Source organism: Salmo salar, chromosome 03, assembly GCF_965601325.2.
Source record: "Salmo salar chromosome 03, fSalSal1, whole genome shotgun sequence".
Classification (NCBI taxonomy): Eukaryota; Metazoa; Chordata; class Actinopteri; order Salmoniformes; family Salmonidae; genus Salmo; species Salmo salar.
This window is the reverse complement of record NC_138293.1, coordinates 70,215,401-70,238,666: the sequence shown is the minus strand read 5'-3', so window position 1 is coordinate 70,238,666 and position 23,266 is coordinate 70,215,401. Positions and strand designations below refer to the sequence as shown.

General features: G+C 45.6%; 1 protein-coding gene across 4 annotated transcripts in view; it reads right to left on the bottom strand.

Annotated features, from left to right (window-relative positions):
• Positions 1-3,739: 3,739 nt before the first annotated feature.
• Positions 3,740-23,266, bottom strand: part of LOC106601340 (serine/threonine-protein kinase N1) — a 43,217-nt gene continuing 23,690 nt past the window's right edge. For 2 of the 4 annotated variants that reach the window (XM_082971452.1, XM_082971453.1), the window contains exons 2-23: positions 22,440-22,561; positions 22,140-22,321; positions 21,847-21,989; positions 21,496-21,616; positions 19,038-19,183; positions 18,657-18,870; positions 14,908-15,099; positions 14,705-14,814; positions 14,370-14,513; positions 11,900-11,972; positions 10,278-11,307; positions 9,552-9,639; positions 8,761-8,846; positions 8,362-8,434; positions 8,172-8,263; positions 7,637-7,813; positions 7,369-7,431; positions 7,185-7,261; positions 6,784-6,926; positions 5,552-5,659; positions 5,229-5,309; positions 3,740-4,847 (exon numbers count right to left, since the gene is read on the bottom strand). In XM_082971452.1, coding sequence (XP_082827578.1) covers positions 4,644-4,847; positions 5,229-5,309; positions 5,552-5,659; positions 6,784-6,926; positions 7,185-7,261; positions 7,369-7,431; positions 7,637-7,813; positions 8,172-8,263; positions 8,362-8,434; positions 8,761-8,846; positions 9,552-9,639; positions 10,278-11,307; positions 11,900-11,972; positions 14,370-14,513; positions 14,705-14,814; positions 14,908-15,099; positions 18,657-18,870; positions 19,038-19,183; positions 21,496-21,616; positions 21,847-21,989; positions 22,140-22,321; positions 22,440-22,561 — 3,669 coding nt within the window. In that variant the 3' untranslated portion in view covers positions 3,740-4,643. Of the gene's footprint in view, positions 4,848-5,228; positions 5,310-5,551; positions 5,660-6,783; positions 6,927-7,184; positions 7,262-7,368; positions 7,432-7,616; positions 7,814-8,171; positions 8,264-8,361; positions 8,435-8,760; positions 8,847-9,551; positions 9,640-10,277; positions 11,308-11,899; positions 11,973-14,369; positions 14,514-14,704; positions 14,815-14,907; positions 15,100-18,656; positions 18,871-19,037; positions 19,184-21,495; positions 21,617-21,846; positions 21,990-22,139; positions 22,322-22,439; positions 22,562-23,266 lie in introns of all 4 variants that reach the window. The other 2 variants (XR_014388735.1, XM_014193473.3) reach the window with 2 other exon arrangements.

The following is a 23,266-nucleotide window of genomic DNA, read 5'->3' as shown; positions in this document are numbered from 1 at the left end:
CCATCCTTGGTCTGATGTATAAAGATGCTGATACTATCGTGTACAGGTCAGAAATTCAAAGGTTTGTCAAGTGGTGTGATGAACACTATCGTATCCTCAATGTAAAGAAAACAGAGGAGATGGTGTTTGACCCCAAATCTGTTGCCAACCACCTGCCTGTGGTTGTCCACAATGCTAACATAGCACAGCTTAGTTCCTACAAGTAGCTGGGTGCACACATGGACAATGTACTGAACTGGAAGGTCCAAGTAAAGTGTCTGCTGCAGAGTGCAACAGTGCCTCCACTTCCTAAGAAGACTCAGGGTTTAGGGATTTGACCAGAAAATAATGTAAAACCTACTCTGGCAATAGAGTTATTTTTTCAGAGTTGTGTAAGCTCAATTTAGTGTTGATATTTAACTCTGCTTCATTGGGTTTCACTCTGTACAGTATTAATTCAAAATAATTATTTTTAATCTCTGCAGTGTTGTTCAGTATTCTAGAGTTAATTATTTAGAGTAATGTTTACTCTCAAATCAATCGCAAGAGTTAATTCAACTCCTATATAGTTAAACAACACTATTTTGGGGTTTATATGGTTCCATTTGAGGTGTAAGGGTGTAAAGTCTAATTTGCATATTTCCTAATGTGTCATATTATGGTGGCTAGCAAAAAGGGAGGATGTCCAGCAATTTTACATCACCTACAACTTACATTCAGAATCTATGTCAGCGCAAGGCAGAGCGTACTGTTGCTAGAGGCTACCTACATCATGTAATCTGAAACAGCCTTCTCAGTAATGGATGCCATAAACCCAAACACTTTCAGATTAGTTTAAGAAAATGCATGTTACATATCATTGAGTAGCATTAGATCAAAAACAATCAATGTACACGCGAAAACACATATTGAAACAAACCATTTGTAAAAATCTACCTGCAACAGAGCATGCTGAGAAATATGACAATGACGCCCCTCCCACATCTGTAGATACTCCGTAGTTTTAACTCCCTGTCTCTGGTTACTCTTAAAGGAGTTCAAAATATACAGTCCCAATTAACTCCAGTTATCAGCACTAACTCCAGGGAACGTATCACTCTGTTGAGGGTTAAGATAACTTCAGTAGAGTCAATTTAATTCTACATTTCACCTCTCCTTGATTTACTGTGTAAGTGTGTAGGTCTACTTCTACATTGTGGACTGACGCTTTGTGGACTTCTGCACTTTTGGATTGACGCTATTGGCCCAAAACTCTACTTAAAAATGTAATTTTGTGAGTGGGTGGTTTCTGAAAAGTGGACAGAGTTAACAAGTCTTGACAGAGTCCAGATATAATGGAACACCATTACCTCCTTGGATACAGGCCAGATTGTCCAATCCCAAATCAGAATTCTCCACTAAAAGCTAATATTTGTTCATTAAATGGCTCTAAATATTTTGAGTGAAGACTGATGTTTCGGTCAAGAGGTACTGCCAGTCACATTTTAAAATGTTTGCTTTACCACTAATGAACACAGCGCAAAGATGTTCAGAGAACCAGGAAAGAGCCAAATGGAAATGCAGACAAAGCGTATGAGGATGGTTAATGTGAGTGGGACTCTGAGGCAGACCAAGCCAGGGAAGATATCTATAATTGCATGCACTCGTCTCTCTACGCACCATTGCTAGTTAAAGGCCCACTATTGCTCCAACAACCACTTATCTGTCCTGGTTTCTTATGTAAAGAGATCAGAGTACATTGGACTGGCAGACTTGATAGACTGAAGAACATGCAGCAGGGGCATTTGAGCTGTAGAGCCTTCAGCAGACCACGTTGGTGACGTTGATGTGTAGCAACCTGATGCTCTTTATCTACACCTGTTTGTCATTGCGTTTAGCATATTTTCTGGATCGGTGACATTCATATTTTTCCACATTGGTTCTAACAATGACAATAAGGCAGTTATTGTTGGTCTGTTCCTTAAGGCCATGTTGGTCTTCACTGGCGATGGTGTCCTAGACTGCTACAGTGTGTCCGACAGACAGAGAGAGAGAGAGAGCGAGAGAGAGAAAATGGGAGACTCCTATCTCTTCCTGGTAATGGTTTCTTATATTGGCTTTGACCAGAAAAGTGCAGGAAAAAATGAAACCGCAGTCTCCTTTTAAACTAGGCTCCAGTGAAGATGGGAGGCAAGGAAGGAGTGAGGGAAAGAAGGACAGAACGAGGGAGGAGAGAAGTGTGTTCCAGGAACACCCTGACCCCCCCACTCCCACTGCTTGAGTGCCCCCTCTCCACACACACATCCACACGTTCATCTCTCCACACACACATCAACACGATCATCTCTCCTCATCTAACCCCATCCCCTCCACATCTTTTCTCCCTTTTTTTAATCTACAATGATGTTCCCTGTCTCTCTTTTTTTCCCTTTTCTGCATCAAAATGATAATCTGACACATTATTCCCCCTGTCTTTCATTCTCCTGTTCCTCTTCTCCAGGGCACAGTATTGTCATTAGCACATTGAATATTAACAATGGGACCACATCCTCTCCTGCTGTACAGTATCAGACTCAGCTCTGTTCTCAGGGTGCTAGTGTCGCTCCTCTTTCTTTGTCCATGCCATATGCCACCATCTCTACACCTACCTGCAGTGGTGGCCCACTGTGTCACAGTCTTTGTCTACTTTCTTGCTGGTACTCTCTGTTTCAGACATAGTTCCAGCCCCCTGAGATCACTGAGCACTGCTGTAACTATTGTTCTGTGATGACATAATATGATGACTTATTTTTAATTTGTTGTATTTTACCCCCTTATTTTCCCCAATTTCGATCTTGTCTCATTGCTGCAACTCCCCAACTGTCTCGGGGGGGCAAAGGTCGAGTCATGCGTCCTCCGAAACATGAACCGCCAAACTGTGCTTCTTAACACCGGCCCGCACCAATGTGTTGGAGGAAACCCCGTTCAACTGACGACCAAGGTCAACCTGCAAGCGTCCTGCCCGCCACAAAGAGTCGCTAAAGCGCGATGAGCCAAGTAAAGCCAAACCCTCCCCTAACCTGGATGACGCTGGGCCAATTGTGCGCCACCCAATGGGACTCCCGATCACGGCCGGTTGTGACACAGCCTGGGAACGAACCCGGGTCGGTAATGACGCCTCTAGCACTGCGATGCAGTGCCTCAGACCGCTGCACCACTATGGAGGCCCTGCTATGCTGACTGTTTCATTCTCATCCATTTCATTATATTGCATTACGTTGACCTTAGGCCTAGTCATTCATTGTTTATGTGAATCTACATCAGAGAGACTCCAAATTCCACAGTGTGTTTCTGACCTGGAGAGAACACACACACACACACACACACACACACACACACACACACACACACACACACACACACACGGAAAAGAAAAGGCCCTGCTGTAGACGTGTTTGGCCCATTAGGACTGATAGTGTCTTCATGGTATACCCACTACTGCTAACAGTGTCTGGTGATGTGCAGCACACTCTGCTCTGTTCTCCTATTACTCAGCATAATAAACAGAACGGAAGGCATTAACATTGCTTTAAAACGAGTTCAGACAATCCTGGATGACAAACAAATGTAGTTATATTAGTTTGGATTCTGTGAGACAATCCATTAACTATATACACTACTGTACTCATGTTGTAGGTTTTATATCACAAAAATAAAAAAAAATAAGTTCAAAGAATTCCTGCTAATGTGGCTGGCTGAATGGTAATTGGGCTGAAGAGTCACAAAGCTGTGAGTCAGTCCATTGGGTTCACATTTTTACTAAGTCACAATTCCAGACAGAACATCGGCTTGAATGACAAATCAAACACCAGAATGAAACGAAAATCACAGAAAACAATTCGAAAAATTATTTTAAATGATTGAGGATAAAACTCACTGCCGTACCGAGCGAGGAGAGGAGTATCCCATTTGAAGACGAGGGGTAACATGACATGGTGAGGACCCAGCACAAACACAGAAAAACACCTCAACCTTCCACCCTCATCATCCTCACTAGCATCCCTTGACATTCGTCCTACACTGAATCTGCACCCCACTCATCTCCTCAATTTCTTTGGAACACTTGACCTTTTCTATGGCTCCACCCTGTGGTCATTTATGAGAGGTGCAGGACTCTAGACGACAGCAATGGGAACAGAATTTACACACAGAAACAGTAAGCAGCCTCAAACGATAAAGGGAGAGGAGAGATAGCAGGCAGAGAGGCAATAGAGAGAGGTCAATTTGAGAGTAATCATATCTGATGATCCCTGTACCAACTGTACTGTCTTCTACAGAGAATATCCTTTTCATCTTTTAAGTGGGCTCCATTCATTTCTATAGGGAAATAATATGTCACTCAGTTCCAGTGTTGCTATGCTGCACAGACACTGTGCCCCAGCACTCATCCACTGAGCGTTACATCATCCGGATTATCTTCATGTATCATCCGATAAAAGGCCCTCCAGAAATCCATAGAGGTCAGTAGATCCCTGACAATGTATCTCCGCAGCACGCATTCACATCCTCCGGTAACTTTCTTCTGCCTCTTCACAGTTCAGACAGGACAGAACAGCAGTAAGCCTCTCCTGGTAACATCCCTCTCGCAGTGCAGAGTCCCTCGTCAGCTCCACTCACAGTCTAAAGGGAGAGTCTGACCTTGACCCTTAGCAGAGGTCAGAGACGTAGTCAAAGTCTTTGAAGCAGTCCTGGTCCTTGCGGGAGAGGGTACGGCGTTCGCGGGGCGGCGTGAGGGCGGGGGTCTCGGCGGTGAACTCCTCGTCAAAGTTGCTGACGTCCTCCCTCCCCCTGATGTTGGGGACGAACGGGGGCGGGAGCCGCCTCTGCAGCAGCGCTTCCCAGTCCATACTCTGAGAGGGGGAACAGAGAGACCGGATTGGTTCATAGAATCATCTATGCAGCTGAAAACAGCAGCCCGTGACGTGACAGTATCACATAGAGTTGGAGCAGATGCTGGAGCTATTTAACAGGCTCACTGATTACATAACAAGAGTTTAATCAGTGGTTTATAAGGAATGTTAACTAATGACATGTGTGTCTGTGTTTGAGGGAGAGACAAAGAGAGCGAGAGAGAGGGAACTTGAGAGAGAGAAAGAGAGCGAGAGAGAGGGAACTTGAGAGAGAGAAAGAGAGCGAGAGAGAGGGAACTTGAGAGAGAGAAAGAGAGCGAGAGAGAGGGAACTTGAGAGAGAGAAAGAGAGCGAGAGAGAGGGAACTTGAGAGAGACTCACCCTAAAGAGAGGCTGTTTCTTGACCTCATCAGCATCTTTCTCACCAGAGCCTAGGCGCCGCTCCGGGTTCCTCCTCAACAACTGGCAACAGAAAACAACAAACACCTCAACCCAGACATAACAACTCACATCACAGACCCAACATCAGCTAGCAACACACACAGATGGCAAACAGAAACACTTTCACAGAAAACCCACTGACTGAAAACTAGAAGCAAAATGGCTCCACCATTACAGTTACCAAACTGACCATGTCAATCAATGAGATTCTCACTTGCTCCATTGGTGATTGGTGGGATGTGAATGTTGGGGGAGGAGCTTACCCGTCTCATGATGGCGATGGCCTCTGTGGAGAGGAAGCGAGGGTAGCGCACCTCGTCATTCACTATGCTGTCAAACACCTCCTCTTCATCATCACCTGGGAATGGAGACTGACACACACATAGACCACACTGTCACGCTCACAGCCACCCATTTAACCTATTATGGCGTCCCGGTGATGTGGCCGGGGAATGCCACTGTTTGGAGTGTAAGCCACACCCCACAACCAGCATGTTTAGGCTGCAGCAAGCTAGGCTGCAGTGCCAAGCCCCACACCTGAAGCCACTCAGCCTCGTTAGGCTGCAATACACCTGGGGCATATAAGGTGCACGTTCAGTTCAGCACGAGAAGAGGAGCTACTGGCTGAATGCTGCAGGCTGAGTGTTACAGACATTTGGGAAAAGCTCCTGGCTGGATGCTGACGGCTGAGCTCTATAGACATTTGTTTGAAGCCCATGGACATTGTGAAGCTGGGTAGCAGCCCAGCTAGTTTTAAGTTCAGTTAAGCCCTGTGTGGGAGAGTGTTGTGTTTTCAGTTACAGTTTGAGAACTATCTTTGTGACCATTTTATTTTGAATAAATATGCCAGCTTGGCTTAAGTTGTGCCTCTGTGTTGGACTTCTGTCATTATTACTCATCATTGCCATCCAACCAGCCATGCCTAGTGAGTCGTTACACTATATTAGTTCATGTAACATATGGCTCAAACACACACCACTTCATGTAATATAGACTAAAGTGCTGTATTACCATAAAGGCTTAAAGTATATATTACTGGCTTAAAGTATATAGTTCTTTAAAGGTGAGGGCTTAACTCATTAAAGGGATTCTCTGGTACTTTTGTATACTTTTTAGCCAGTAGTTCTGAAAGTGGTCCCCTGAAATTGCCCCTCTCTCGCTCTGCTATCTTGCTAGCTGTCACTCATATGGCGAGGGGCTGAAGCTCATTGGTTGAACTCGATTTTGCTAGGGGCTGGACCATGTGAGGGGAAAATGGTGTAGCACAGCTTCCAGAACTAGGGATTTCGTGGCTAATTGATTTAAGACAGTAATTCTCCTAATTAATTATGCATGTATGAACTACACATTGACACATCCAGCCCAAAGCTGGAGGTTTAAAATATACTTTAATAGTCGCCAAAGTTCCAGAGCATGTCTAAATAATAAGGCTAGATATGTATGAGGTCATATTTATATAATTCTCTGAAGAGGTTTTTAGAGTCAAGTCTCTTACCTCTCCCACCAGCATCTCATACACCAGTACTCCCAGGCCCCACCAGTCCACTGCCCTGGTGTAGGAGGTGTCTGTCAGAATCTCTGGAGCCAGGAACTCAGGAGTACCACAGAATGTACTGGTCCTGTCCCCATAGCCCATACCTGGGGAAGTAGAGAGAGATCAGGAATGAGAAGGGAAGAAAAGAGAAGCAGTGAGAGAGAGGTTGTTGTGAGAGAAAAACAGAGAGAGGAAGGAGAGCGAGAGACACAAACTGTGTCAGAAATATAGAAAAACATGAGCACATTAGCAAAAAGAGGCTTCAATAAAAAAGACTCAAAAGTACTCCAAACTACAACCGCTATGACCTTGCATCCTTACAGAGCTCTGGAGACATGATGAATAAGTTATAGAGAACATACCCTCTTTGCAGAGCCCGAAGTCTGCGATCTTCACATAGCCCTGTGTATCCAGCAACAAGTTATCGAGTTTAAGGTCCCTGAGGAGTAGGGATGAAGATTCATTCAAAATTGATGAGTACTCTGAGGATGAAGGGGTAGGAGGATGAGAGGGTGCCTGTCTTTCATGTCTACCCAGAATACTCACCGGTACACAATCTTATGGTCATGAAGAAACTGCAGGCCCAAAACCACACAGGCAGCGTAGAACCTGCAGGACGAACAGACAAACAGACTCACACACAAATAGTCAAGACATACACACACGACAGTAACAGCAGACCGTGGATGTATATGAGTACGCATACAGTACACAACCATATGAACACAAATATACATATCTCAAAGCATGCCTGCTCCTCCCCCATGTTCCGTTACACATTCAGTAGAACACACCAACACACAGCGGTACCCACACGGCTCGGGGCTCTGTAAAGACGTCTGTGTGGATGTGCATCATGAGGTCACCCCCAGCTGTGTACTCCATGACGAAGCACACGTGTTCTGGGGTCTGGAAACATGCAAACAGGTTGACCAGGAAGGGATGGTGGGAGCTGTTCACCGTCTCAAAAATACGCTTCTCACACATCAGACTGAGGAGAGGGAGAGAGGAGAGGGAGAGAGGAGAAGGAGAGAGGAGAGGGAGAGGAGGAGAGAGGAGAGAGGAGAGAGGAGGGGGTGATAGAAGACAACAGGAAAGAGAGGCAATTGTCTAATGTCAAGTACAGTATGTAAACACACAGTTAACTTGTACAGTGTATATGTTTGCCATGGTTTGTTGCTGATCAGTTTTGTGTTGACAATCATTTTGTGGCACACTGTATATAAAACTAGACAATCCAGTCATAGTAATTTCACCATGATGGAGGTCATATATTGTCAGAGAGAGGCATGATATAGTTGGCCTGTGTTCTGTCTTGGCCTGTGTTGCATTCTAGTGTTGATCCATACCTGTCCACTTCGTCCCGCGCCACAATGTCTCCCTTCTTCAGGGCTTTGATAGCGTACACACTGCCTGTCCTCTTGTACTCTGACAACAACACCTGGAAAACACCAGTGGTTCATCTGAATCTCTACCTAAATCCTCTGGATGGACAACCTCCTAACAAAGGGAGGATATTTGAAATGTGAGGACACATACTTTGCCAAAGTGTCCCCTGCCCAGCACAGCGATCAGCTTGAAGTCCTGCAGACACAGAGGGCCTTTGCTCTGTCTAATACCAGGACACAAAGAAAATAATAATGATCACAATCACTGAAATAGCGTTTACTTTACCATGTTGAATGGTCATCTGCTAGCTGAAGAAACAGGATGCAGTATTATCTGTTTTGTGCCGACCTAGCACTTCTATAGAGAGCATGTTGCTGTGTTACATGTCTCCGTGGCTACAGTAACGTGTTATGGAGGAGGTCAGGTCATGTGGCCATATTGTGAGTGGGTGTGTTTCCCCAGCATCATACTGTGGGGGCCATATTGTGAGAGGATGTACTCAGGTGTGAGTGTGAAGACACACTGTGCCAACTCTGCATGGTGCTGTACCTGCGCAGGGAACTCGTGGATAGGGTTCTGGTTGGCCGCTCTTGGGCGAGGTCCGGAGGGGACAAGGGCTCGATCACAGGCTGTTCCTGAGAGTGAGAGAAAGAGAGAGAGATATAAAGAGGGAAGAGGGATAGATAGAGAGAATGAGGAAGAAGGTGAGAGAGGGAGAAGGAAAAACAGAGACAGGGCAACAGTAATTTTGTCCCTCATCATTATTAGTAGCCAGTTCCCTGCTGGCTGGCTGCTCAATCCCCTCTCCTCTTCCTCGTTCCCTCGTTACTGTTAATTAGTTCTCTAAAAACACCAAAGTAACTAATCCAGTAATCCCCCAGCCCCACTGACCATACCATCTGTTACCAAGGCCCTCGCTTCCTCCGCATCTCTCTCCCTCTCCCTCCCTCTGTCCCTCTCTCTCTGTCCTCTCATGACAATCATGTTTTTTTTACACACTGGGAATCTAATACAGATTGGGCTTTGATCGAATTAAAGCTCCTTCAATCCAATTTGGTCTAATTAGTGTGGATTTCTCCCTTTCCCCTCTTATTGTTACCTCTCTCCTCTCCTTCCTCCCAGGCCCTGCTCTGTCTAGCTCCAGATTCATCCTAGGCTAATAGTCCAATATGACTGAACCACTGTTTTCTAGTCAAAGGCTTTCTGGAGGGAATGGCCAAAGGGAATGTGATACTACAGAGATGGCTATCAGATGATTATCACTCCATTGCCACATCCTCCCTCTCTCCTTCCCTCATCCTCCCATCCCTCTCTTCATCCCTTCCTTCTCTTCTTCTCACCAGGTGGGGTGTGTCAACAACGTCTCTCCTGATCTCAGGTCTCGGAGGAGAGTCGCTCTCCAGAGTCAGCTTCTCCACTGAGATCTCCCTACGACACACACAGAAACACCCGTCAACAGTTTCCCATGTACAGTATATGTTGTGCTTGCTGTCTGAAGCATTAAAGAGGTGTGAGAAAGGGTATCTCTGTGTGTGTGTGTGTACAGTACCCAGAATGTGAGCATGAGTGTGTGTGTGTACAGTACCCAGAATGTGAGCGTGAGTGTGTGTGTGTGTACAGTACCCAGAATGTGAGCGTGAGTGTGTGTGTGTACAGTACCCAGAATGTGAGCGTGAGTGTGTGTGTGTACAGTACCTAGAATGTGAGCGTGAGTGTGTGTGTGTACAGTACCCAGAATGTGAGCGTGAGTGTGTGTGTGTACAGTACCCAGAATGTGAGCGTGAGTGTGTGTGTGTACAGTACCCAGAATGTGAGCGTGAGTGTGTGTGTGTGTACAGTACCCAGAATGTGAGCGTGAGTGTGTGTGTGTGTGTACAGTACCCAGAATGTGAGCGTGAGTGTGTGTGTGTGTACAGTACCCAGAATGTGAGCGTGAGTGTGTGTGTGTGACAGTACCCAGAATGTGAGCGTGAGTGTGTGTGTGTGTACAGTACCCAGAATGTGAGCGTGAGTGTGTGTGTGTACAGTACCCAGAATGTGAGCGTGAGTGTGTGTGTGTACAGTACCCAGAATGTGAGCGTGAGTGTGTGTGTGGGGTGTACCCAGAATGTGAGCGTGAGTGTGTGTGTGTGGGGTGTACCCAGAATGTGAGCGTGAGTGTGTGTGTGACAGTACCCAGAATGTGAGCGTGAGTGTGTGTGTGGGGTGTACCCAGAATGTGAGCGTGAGTGTGTGTGTGTACAGTACCCAGAATGTGAGCGTGAGTGTGTGTGTGTACAGTACCCAGAATGTGAGCGTGAGTGTGTGTGTGTACAGTACCCAGAATGTGAGCGTGAGTGTGTGTGTGTACAGTACCCAGAATGTGAGCGTGAGTGTGTGTGTGTGTACAGTACCCAGAATGTGAGCGTGAGTGTGTGTGTACAGTACCCAGAATGTGAGCGTGAGTGTGTGTGTGTACAGTACCCAGAATGTGAGCGTGAGTGTGTGTGTACAGTACCCAGAATGTGAGCGTGAGTGTGTACAGTACCCAGAATGTGAGCGTGAGTGTGTGTGTGTGTACAGTACCCAGAATGTGAGCGTGAGTGTGTGTGTGTACAGTACCCAGAATGTGAGCGTGAGTGTGTGTGTGTACAGTACCCAGAATGTGAGCGTGAGTGTGTGTGTGTACAGTACCCAGAATGTGAGCGGGAGTGTGTGTGTGTGTACAGTACCCAGAATGTGAGCGTGAGTGTGTGTGTGTACAGTACCCAGAATGTGAGCGGGAGTGTGTGTGTGTACAGTACCCAGAATGTGAGCGTGAGTGTGTGTGTGTACAGTACCCAGAATGTGAGCGGGAGTGTGTGTGTGTACAGTACCCAGAATGTGAGCGGGAGTGTGTGTGTGTACAGTACCCAGAATGTGAGCGTGAGTGTGTGTGTGTACAGTACCCAGAATGTGAGCGTGAGTGTGTGTGTGTACAGTACCCAGAATGTGAGCGTGAGTGTGTGTGTGGGGTGTAGCTGGGAACGTTGTTTCCAGTAGGGATGGTGTTCCTCAGTAGGCGGACCCAGGTGGCGATGTCAACATTCATCTGACGAGCACGCAGGAACGATTTACCTGCAACATACCCAACACACACACACAACATAAACACAAGGCAATAAGATATACTGATAAACACAAATCCCCCTGAAATGCAATCTATCCTCTTCACGCAGAAACTTTTAACATGGTTTACTCAATCCATTAGGACTGCCCAGATTGCACTAAAGAAGTTTCAACCCTGACACACTCAAGTTGTCATACTCCAAAGCATTAAACCACCTAAACCCATCAGATGAATCCACAGCACTGCTAATTCCAACACTAGATGGCAATACAGAGCACAGAGATACAAAGTTACAAAGTGGGTTCTGGGTGGAGGTTGCATGTAGTCACATATCTAGGACCTCCCCCAATCCTAAAGTGACCCATTAGGGGTGAAACACTAAACTGACTGTAGATCAGTGTCTAGGGGGCAACTCCATGCTACTCAGTGGGGAAGCAGTGGGGCGTCAGTGAGATGATGCAGGTGTGAGCCCTATAGCGATGCTGGGATACATGGAGCCAGGCTTGGCAGCTGCTGACAACATAAAGAACAAGATGGGGCTTTATCTAAGAGTTTACACATACTAACACAACACACTGTTCTGAGAAAAACTTATCTTACCATGCTGTTTGGAGAAAACCTTTTGTCTCTGCAGTCTTGGGCCTCTCTCTATGACTGGGTTGAAGAACATTACCTGAAATACACATATCAGTGGAGACTCCTCAGAGGAGAAAGGGGAGGACCATCCTCCTCAGTGAATTTAATAAAAAGAAAAAAAAAGTGAAACATCTAAAAAAGTTATCCTTTTTAGAGAAAACTATACTACATATATTCACGTAACCACATAATTGATTAAAACACACTGCTTTCCAATGGTCTACAGTAGCTTCAACAGCACTCTGTAGGGTAGCACCATAGTCTAGCCGGTAGTTTCCACCCTCTGGGTACATTGACTTCAATATAAAACCTAGGAGGCTCATGGTTCTCACCACATTCCATAGACTTACACAGTAATTATGACAACATCCAGAGGACGTCCTCCAACCTATCAGAGCTCTTGCAACATGAACTGCAAGATAATTAATCTAGTAAAGCATAAACTTCAGCTAGCTAGCACTGCAGTGCTTAAAACAAATGTAATGAGTAGTTGACTCAGAGGGAAAAAAATTGAACAAATACATTTCTTAAAAAATGAAGAAGCAAGAAAGAGATATTTCATATTTTTTTCACTTTCACTTACTTAGCTAGCGAACGCAGCTAGCTAGTTTAGTCTACTTAAACACCCGGCTCAAACAGAGAGGGATGCCATGTTCGCTAGCTGGCTATGGAGATCCAACACTGGAACTCTTCCAAGTCAAGGTAAGCTTTTGGTTTTATTCATTTACTGCCACCGGTGCCCGCCGGTGTAACTGTTAAACTGCTTGCTGACTACACTGTATGTAGTGGGTTAACTAACGCGTTAGTTTTAGTAGCTATGTTGACTATGATGTTAGCTAATAATGGTGACAATGATGTAGGCTGTGTGTAGCGGTTATGATATGAAGGTTTGGCTCAGAAAATATATTTTATATTTGAGATTCTTCAAAGCAGCCACCCTTTGCCTTGAGGACAGCTTTGCACACTCTTGGCATCCTCTCAACCAGATTCACCTGGAATGCTTTTCCAACAGTCTTGAAGGAGTTCCCATATATGCTGAGCACTTGGCTGCTTTTCTTCACTCTGCGGTCCGACTCATCCCAAACCATCTCAATTTGGTTGAGGTCGGGGGATTGTGGAGGCCAGGTCATCTGATGCAGCACTCCATCACTCTCCTTGGTAACATTTTGCCCTTACACTGCCTGGAGGTGTGTTGGTTCATTGTCCTGTTGAAAAAGAAATTATATTCCCACTAAGTGCAAACCATATGAGACGGCGTATTGCTGCAGAATGCTGTGGTAGCCATGCTGGTTAAGTGTGTTTAGAATTCTAAATAAATCACTGACAGTGTCACCAGCAAAGCACCCCCACACCATAAAACCTCCATGCTTTACGGTGGGAAATACACATGAGGAGATCATCCGTTCACCCACACCGAGTCTCACAAAGACACGGCGGTTGGAACCAAAAATGTCTAATTTGGACTCCAGACCAAAGGACAAATTTCCACCGGTCTAATGTCCATTGCTCATGTTTCTTAGTAAGCAAGACTCTTCTTCTTATTGGTGTTCTTTAGTAGTGGTTTCTTTGCAGCAATTCACCATGAAGGCCTGATCCACGTAGTCCCCTCTGAAGAGTTCATGTTGAGATGTGTCTGTTACTTGAACTCTGTGAAGCATTTATTTGGGCTGCAATTTCTGAGGCTGGTAACTCTAATGAACTTATCCTCTGCAGCAGAGGTAACTCTGGGTCTTCCTTTCCTGTGGCGGTCCTCATGAGAGCCAGTTTCATCATAGCGCTTTATGTTTTTTGCGACTGCACTTGAATAAACTTTCAAAGTTCTTGAAATTATCCATATTGACTGACCATGTCTTAAAGTTATGATGGACTGTCGTTTCTCTTTGCTTATTTGAGCTGTTCTTGACATAATTTGAACTTGGTCTTTTACCAAATAGGGCTATCTTCTGTATACCACCCCTACCTTGACACAACACAACTGATTGGCTCAAACGCATTAAGAAGGAAACAAATTCCACAACTTAACTTTTAACAAAATGCATTCCAGGTGCATTCCAGGTGACTACCTCATGAAGCTGGTTGAGAGAATTCCAAGAGTGTGCAAAGCTGTCATCGAGGCAAACGGTGGTTACTAAAAACTAAAATATATTTTTATTTGTTTAACCCTTTTTTGCTTACTACATGATTCCATATGTTATTTCATAGATTTGATGTCTTCATTATTATTCTACAATGTAGAAAATAGTCAAAATAAAGAAAAGCCCTTGAATGAGTAGGTGTATCAAAACTTTTGACTGGTACTGTATAGTTCAGTATTGAGCAGGGATGTATGTGTTGGTGCGTGTGTGTGCATGTTCGCATGTCTCTGTCTGTGTATGCGTGCATGTGTGTATGTGCGTGTGTATACACGTGTGTATTCATGGCGGGGTGTGTGTACCTCTGCCAGCAGCAGGCCCTGAGGCTCCAGCTCCAGCTGAACTTTGTGTCTCTGGTTGTCCAGGAAGTCCTCCAGCTTCAGGTACTTGAGAGCACACAGGGAGCGGTAGTCCCTCCAGTACACTGCTATCTCCATCTCCCTGGACTGGGACGAAACACAGGTCAACACACATACTGTTTCATCCATAGCTGTACATACACTTCTTTTCACGCTCTCTCAATTCTCAATGTGCCTCTCTCGCTCTCAATTCAATGCAAGGGGCTTTATTGGCATGGGAAACATATGTTAACATTCTCTCTCTGTGTGTGTTGTGTTAGTGTAATGTAATATCTTACTCTCTCCAGTTCTACAGTGAATGTCTGGTCCCAGGCCTGCTCTCCCACTGTCTTCCAGCACGTCTGTCCCACCACTGTGTTCTCCAGCTTCAACACCGCACTCACCGCCGCTGTTCAACACAATACCATAACACATGTTTAGAAACTCACTACACAACACAAATGGACAGATATATGAACCCCCTCCACACACACACACTTACAGGAGAGTTCGTCGGTCTTGCCGGGGATCCTGAGGCTCATGCTGCTGGTGCTGCGGCTGTAGAGACCACTGAGTTTGAAGGAGCGTCCGTCCCCTGGGCTGTAGCAAGGCAAGACCACCGGGGTTCCTCTACTGCGCCCCGGGACCACCTCCAACACCCCCACACAGCCCAGCAGACGCACCTGCAGGGTACCTAGGAGCGAGAGAGAGAGAGATGATATGTGATGTTTGAGTAGAAGTGAGAGAATCATACCTGGTCAGTGATAGGGTATAGAGAGGCTGTAAGAGTCAGTAATAAACTATAGAGAGGCTGTAAGAGTCAGTGATAGGGAATAGAGAGGCTGTAAGAGTCAGTGATAGGGTTTAGAGAGGCTGTAAGAGTCAGTAATAAACTATAGAGAGGCTGTAAGAGTCAGTGATAGGGAATAGAGACGCTGTAAGAGTCAGTGATAGGGTATAGAGAAGCTGTAAGAGTCAGTGATAGGGTATAGAGAGGCTGTAAGAGTCAGTGATAGGGTTTAGAGAGGCTGTAAGAGTCAGTGATAGGGTATAGAGAGACTGTAAGAGTCAGTGATAGGGTATAGAGAGACTGTAAGAGTCAGTGATAGGGTATAGAGAGGCTGTAAGAGTCAGTGATAGGGTATAGAGAGGCTGTAAGAGTCAGTGATAGGGTTTAGAGAGGCTGTAAGAGTCAGTGATAGGGTTTAGAGAGGCTGTAAGAGTCAGTGATAGGGTATAGAGAGGCTGTAAGAGTCAGTGATAGGGTTTAGAGAGGCTGTAAGAGTCAGTGATAGGGTTTAGAGAGGCTGTAAGAGTCAGTGATAGGGTTTAGAGAGGCTGTAAGAGTCAGTGATAGGGTATAGAGAGGCTGTAAGAGTCAGTGATAAACTATAGAGAGGCTGTAAGAGTCAGTGATAGGGTTTAGAGAGGCTGTAAGAGTCAGTGATAGGGTATAGAGAGGCTGTAAGAGTCAGTGATAGGGTATAGAGAGGCTGTAAGAGTCAGTGATAGGGTTTAGAGAGGCTGTAAGAGTCAGTGATAGGGTTTAGAGAGGCTGTAAGAGTCAGTGATAGGGTATAGAGAGGCTGTAAGAGTCAGTGATAGGGTTTAGAGAGGCTGTAAGAGTCAGTGATAGGGTTTAGAGAGGCTGTAAGAGTCAGTGATAGGGTATAGAGAGGCTGTAAGAGTCAGTGATAAACTATAGAGAGGCTGTAAGAGTCAGTGATAAACTATAGAGAGGCTGTAAGAGTCAGTGATAGGGTTTAGAGAGGCTGTAAGAGTCAGTGATAGGGTATAGAGAGGCTGTAAGAGTCAGTGATAGGGTATAGAGAGGCTGTAAGAGTCAGTGATAGGGTATAGAGAGGCTGTAAGAGTCAGTGATAGGGTATAGAGAGGCTGTAAGAGTCAGTGATAGGGTTTAGAGAGGCTGTAAGAGTCAGTGATAGGGTATAGAGAGGCTGTAAGAGTCAGTGATAGGGTTTAGAGAGGCTGTAAGAGTCAGTGATAGGGTATAGAGAGGCTGTAAGAGTCAGTGATAGGGTATAGAGAGGCTGTAAGAGTCAGTGATAGGGTATAGAGAGGCTGTAAGAGTCAGTGATAGGGTTTAGAGAGGCTGTAAGAGTCAGTGATAGGGTTTAGAGAGGCTGTAAGAGTCAGTGATAGGGTATAGAGAGGCTGTAAGAGTCAGTGATAGGGTATAGAGAGGCTGTAAGAGTCAGTGATAGGGTTTAGAGAGGCTGTAAGAGTCAGTGATAGGGTTTAGAGAGGCTGTAAGAGTCAGTGATAGGGTTTAGAGAGGCTGTAAGAGTCAGTGATAGGGTATAGAGAGACTGTAAGAGTCAGTGATGGGGTTTAGAGAGGCTGTAAGAGTCAGTGATAGGGTTTAGAGAGGCTGTAAGAGTCAGTGATAGGGTATAGAGAGGCTGTAAGAGTCAGTGATAGGGTATAGAGAGACTGTAAGAGTCAGTGATAGGGTATAGAGAGGCTGTAAGAGTCAGTGATAATGTATAGAGAGGCTGTAAGAGTCAGTGATAGGGTATAGAGAGGCTGTAAGAGTCAGTGAGAGTCAGTGAGTGTTTAATTGCTATATTGTAATTACTTCGCCACCATGGCCTATTTATTGCCTTAACTTACCTCATTTGCACTCACTGTATATAGACTTTTTGTTTTATTTTGTTCTACTGTATTATTGACTGTATGTTTTGTTTATTCCATGTGTAACTCTATGTTGTTGTATGTGTCGAATTGCTATGCTTTATCTTGGCCAGGTCGCAGTTGCAAATGAGAACTTGTTCTCAACTAGCCTACCTGGTTAAATTAAGGTGAAATAAATACAAATAAATAAATAAAAATTGCAGACTGATTGGTGACTGATTGGCGACACCTGTGAATAGGGGAGAAGGAAAGAAAATACAGACAGGATACACACACAGGATACCTGTATCCGTAACAGTCAGTGATAGGGTTTAGAGAGGCTGTAAGAGTCAGTGATAGGGTTTAGAGAGGCTGTAAGAGTCAGTGATAGGGTTTAGAGAGGCTGTAAGAGTCAGTGATGGGGTTTAGAGAGGCTGTAAGAGTCAGTGATAGGGTTTAGAGAGGCTGTAAGAGTCAGTGATAGGGTTTAGAGAGGCTGTAAGAGTCAGTGATAGGGTATAGAGAGGCTGTAAGAGTCAGTGATAGGGTTTAGAGAGGCTGTAAGAGTCAGTGATAGGGTTTAGAGAGGCTGTAAGAGTCAGTGATAGGGTATAGAGAGGCTGTAAGAGTCAGTGATAGGGTATAGAGAGGCTGTAAGAGTCAGTGATAGGGTATAGAGAGGCTGTAAGAGTCAGTGATAGGGTTTAGAGAGGCTGTAAGAGTCAGTGATGGGGTATAGAGAGGCTGTAAGAGTCAGTGATAGGGTTTAGAGAGGCTGTAAGAGTCAGTGATAGGGTATAGAGAGGCTGTAAGAGTCAGTGATAGGGTTTAGAGAGGCTGTAAGAGTCAGTGATAGGGTTTAGAGAGGCTGTAAGAGTCAGTGATAGGGTTTAGAGAGGCTGTAAGAGTCAGTGATAGGGTATAGAGAGGCTGTAAGAGTCAGTGATAGGGTTTAGAGAGGCTGTAAGAGTCAGTGATAGGGTATAGAGAGGCTGTAAGAGTCAGTGATATGGTATAGAGAGGCTGTAAGAGTCAGTGATGGGGTATAGAGAGGCTGTAAGAGTCAGTGATAGGGTTTAGAGAGGCTGTAAGAGTCAGTGATAGGGTTTAGAGAGGCTGTAAGAGTCAGTGATAGGGTATAGAGAGGCTGTAAGAGTCAGTGATGGGGTATAGAGAGGCTGTAAGAGTCAGTGATAGGGTTTAGAGAGGCTGTAAGAGTCAGTGATAGGGTATAGAGATGCTGTAAGAGTCAGTGATGGGCTTTAGAGAGGCTGTAAGAGTCAGTGATAGGGTTTAGAGAGGCTGTAAGAGTCAGTGATAGGGTATAGAGAGGCTGTAAGAGTCAGTGATAGGGTTTAGAGAGGCTGTAAGAGTCAGTGATAGGGTATAGAGAGGCTGTAAGAGTCAGTGAAAGGGTATAGAGAAGCTGTAAGAGTCAGTGATAGGGTATAGAGAAGCTGTAAGAGTCAGTGATAGGGTATAGAGAAGCTGTAAGAGTCAGTGAAAGGGTATAGAGAAGCTGTAAGAGTCAGTGATAGGGTATAGAGAAGCTGTAAGAGTCAGTGATAGTGTATAGAGAGCCTGTAAGAGTCAGTGATAGACTATGAGTGTATGTACCAGTGAGTGGGGAGGGCTTGCAGAGGGTGCTGTACTGGTTGTGTACATAGGGGGTTCCGTGTCTGGAGCTGAAGGCTGAGGAGGAGGCCAGCACCAGCTCTTCCTTGATGAGGCAGGCCTTGGGGTGGTCGTCCGCCAACTCCAGCAGATGCTGCTCCAGAGAGCTTCTCAGCAGGTCACAGCGCTGGGACGACTCACTCAGACCACACTGGGCCTGGGGGGAGAGAGGAGAAAGGGGGGGTTACAATGGTGTGAGTGTTTGTGTGTGTGTGCATTTAAATGTGCCCTAAATGGTGTGTGTTTTTTGTGTGTTTGTGTGTGTGCATTAAATGTGCGTTCATGTGTGAGATCCATACAGTAGTCTTGTGTGTGAACTCTGACCTCTGACATGGCCTTCTTGTCCTGGACCTTCCCTACTCCCAGCAGCCTCAGCATGTTCTTGGCTCCCTCAGCCATGGCGTGCTCCACACGGTAATGATGCCACAGCTCCTCCACACGCAGCTCCACCCCACACGTGTCTGGCTTACCTGGGGAGAGTGATAACAAACCATTTACTGACCCCTTGGCTTTTTACATATTTTGTTGTTACAGCCTTATTCTAAAATTGATTAAATACATTTTTCCCTCATCAATCTACACACAATACCCCATAATGACAAAGCAAAAGCAGGTTTTAAGACATTTTTGCAAATGTAAAAAATATATATAATAATTAAACATGACATTTACGTAAGTATTCAGACTCAGTACTTTGTTGAAGCACCTTTGGCAGTGATTACAGCCTCTTGTCTATGACGCTACAAGCTTGGCACACCTGTATTTGGAAAGTTTCTCCCATTCTTCTCTGCAGATCCTCTCAAGCTCTGTCAGGTTGGATTGGGAGCCTCGCTGAACAGCTATTTTCAGGTCTCTCCAGAGATGTTCGATCGGGTTCAAGTCCGGGCTCTGGCTGGGCCACTCTGCGTTGTCTTGGCTGTGTGCTTAGGGTTGTTGTCCTGTTAGAAGGTGAACCTTCACCCCAGTCTGAAGTCCTGAGCGCTCTGGAGCAGGTTTTCATCAAGGATCTCTCTGTACTTTGCTCCGTTCATCTTTCCCTCGATCCTGACTAGTCTCCTAGTCCCTGCCGCTGAAAATCATCCCCACAGCATGATGCTGCCACCACCATGCTTCACCATATGGATGGTGCCAGGATTCCTCGAGACGTGACGCTTGGCATTCAGGCCAAATGTTCAATCTTGGTTTCATCAGACCAGAGAATCTTGTTTCTCATGGTCTGAGAGTCCTTTAGGTGCCTTTTGCCAAACTCCAAGCGGGCTGTCATGTGCCTCTTACTGAGGAGTGGCTTCCGTCTGGCCAATCTACCATAGAGGCCTGATTGGTGGAGTGCTGCAGAGATGGTTGTCCTTCTGGAAGGTTCCCCCATCTCCACAGAGGAACTCTGGAGCTCTGTCAGAGTGACCATCGGGATCTTGGTCACCTCCCTGACAAAGGCCCTTCTCCCCCAATTTCTCAGTTTGGCTGGGAGGCCAGCTCTAGGAAAAGTCTTGGTGGTTCCAAACTTCTTACATTTAAGAATGATGGAGGCCACTGTGTTCTTAGGGACCTTCAATGCTGCAGAAATGTTTTGGTACCCTTCCCCAGATCTGTGCCTCGACACAATCCTCTCTGAGCTCTACGGACAATTCCTTCGACCTAATGGCTTGGTTTCTGCTCTGACATGCACGGTCAACAGTGGGACCTTATATAGACTGGTGTGTGCCTTTCCAAATCATGTCCAATCAATTGAATTTACCACAGGTGGACTCCAATCAAGTTGTAGAAACATCAAGGATGATCAATGGAAACAGGATGCGCCTGAGCTAAATTTGGAGTCTCCTAGCAAAGGGTCTGAATACTTACATAAACAAGGTATTTCTGTTTTTTATTTGTAATAAATTTGAAAACATTTCGAAGAACCTATTTTCGTCTTGTCATTATGGGGTATTGTGTAGATTGATGAGACATTTTTTTAAAATCAATTTTAGAATAAGGCTATAACATAACATTTGGAAAAAGTAATGGGGTCTGAATACTTTCCGAATGCACTGTATACAGTTATCTTTCATAATATGATAAAGTAATCTGAACTGAAAATCAAAATCAAGATAATGTGAGATTTTGATGGGGTTTTGATGGATTTGTGTGCGTCTGTGTGTGTCCTAAGTTAGGGATGGTTCATGACTTATGAGGCTAAATGCCCTGCAGCTCTGATCTATTCTTAAACCAAAGGAGGGAGGGAGGTAGAGAGAAGACGGTAGAGAGAGGGAAATAGACACAGCAATCCAAATAAAGATATGGGCCTAAATCTGTATCTTTACTTCCTGTGCTTTTCTCATCTTCTCACTCTCTTTCTCGTTCTCTCTTTCCGCTTTCTAATTCTTACTATTTGTTTCCTTATCTTTCTCTCTCTACCTTTTCCCTCTGTCTCTAACCTCGGGTAAATGAAGCATGACTTTTTGCTGTTGGACAACATCATGGGGATGCAGGAACATCAATAAGGCCTTAACCTGGGCTCTGTGTGGAAGTGAGCCTGAGTGTGAGTGTGGTGTATGGAGTGGAGCAGGTTATAATAATGTCCACTCTGCACTTCAGAGGAGGGCATTGATCTGTTACCCACACTTCATAAAACATTTAACGATAGATGTACAGATTAGAGACAGACAGACACAGGGGGATGAAAAGACAGACAGTCAGACAGGAAGACGGACAGACAAGCAGGCAGGCAAGCAGGCAGGTAAGCAGGCAGGCAAGCAGGCAGGCAGGCAGAGACAGACAGTCAGACAGACAGACAGATATTTACCCTGGATATCTTCAGTCTGCTCAGTGGCCTGCATGGCCTTGCGGATCTGCATGCGGATGATGTCGATCTTGGTCTTGCTGTCCTGCAGCATCTGCTGGGCCGTCTGATGCATCTTCTTGTCCTACAATCAACACCGTACAGTGAGGACAGTGAAATAGCAGACAGATCACAAATACACACCCCTGCTAACCTTCACTACTCAGAGAAGAATCAGGCTGGGAGAAGATCTGACTAAAGACATGAACTCAGAAGAGTGAGAAAGAGAGATTGTGGAGGGGCTGGCTGTATTGTACATAGGCTACAGTAGATGTATATATTAGAGGGGTTAGGTGGTCCAGTCAGATCCAGTACCTTGGTGACTCCATTGGCATAAATGGGGATCATGTTCTCTGCTCCCTGTTTGCACTTGAGCTCGATGTTGAGCTGGCGCTCCAGAGCCGTGATCCGTTCCTGATTGGCCGAACGGCTGCGCGCCCCGGGAGACTTGGGGGCATCTGAGGGTCAAAGGTCATGGTATTAACTGACAGTTATTATAATCATTAACAATGGCCAACATGTTTCTACATTCAACTTTTGTTTGAATCCATCCAATGGTATAAGGCTACGCTCCATTCGCTTCATAGTACCATCCCTGTCAGTGATACCTGTGTTGTTGTCGTCCCCTCCTTTGACCACAATGTAAGCGTCCAGCTCCTGTAACTTAGAGTGCAGGCTGTCCAGTCTGCGGTTGGAGCTGCGGAGCTGGCTGTCCACCTGCTGGGCATTCTTCTTGTCTGTGGTGGCTCTCCTCAGGTTATCTGCTCCTTCCTTGATCTTCAGCTCCTTCCTGATCCAGTCAAATCACAGGGACTTTTCATAAATTGTAGCATCACACAATGAGTAGTTAATCAATACATCATAGAAATGATTGAAAGGTAAATGAGTAATTAAATAGTAATGCTAACCTGATCTCCCGGCGGATGTGATCCCTCGCTTCGTCCAGCCGCTGCTGAATGCTGGAGTCAGAGAAGTCTGAGCTCTGGTCCAGACCCAGCTGCTCCAGCAGTAACAGCCCACCTGGGTCACTCTGAGAGGGGGAGAGGAAGAGGAGAGGGGGAGAGAGAATGGATAATAGATTAGCATCGGTCACATACATTGCGACATGTATTGTGCCAAGATGATATTGCGGTGATAGCAGAGAGACGATAGACAAAGGTCTGCTGTATTTCCAATTCAATGCAAAACCACTCTCTGGGAAAAGGGCCTAATTAGGGGTTTTGGAGGAGTGGAGGTGCAGGGGACTAGGTTGTGTTCACCTTTGACACCAGATGTCTCCCACACAGCCCTGTAGGTCAGAAGGTTTAACTGAGCAGCACTAAACTGGCAGCAAACATTAGGATAGACAGGAGCATTTATCTGTACATGGAAAAGGAGAGAGAGAGAGAGAGAGAGAGAGAGAGAGAGAGAGAGAGAGAGAGAGGCAGGCTAATGTGTTTCCAATGGGTCCCAGAGGCAGGTGCCCAAACCAAAGAGCCCAACATTTCAGCTCACATCCTGTGTGACTGCAGTGCAGCAAAGAGTAGAGGTAATGTAGATTCATGGCTAGAGTAGATATAACAGAGGCCAAGACAGCAACAGAAAGGGACAGACGGAGTCAGTGACGTAAAAAGGACTTGTGACAGAGAGAGGAGCAGTCAGTGCGAGGTGAGCGCTTCCCTTCAGAAAACTGAGTCTCTAAGAGCAGCGGAGTGAGACTGAGACGTTAAGTGAGTCAAGGCCTGAGCGCTCACGT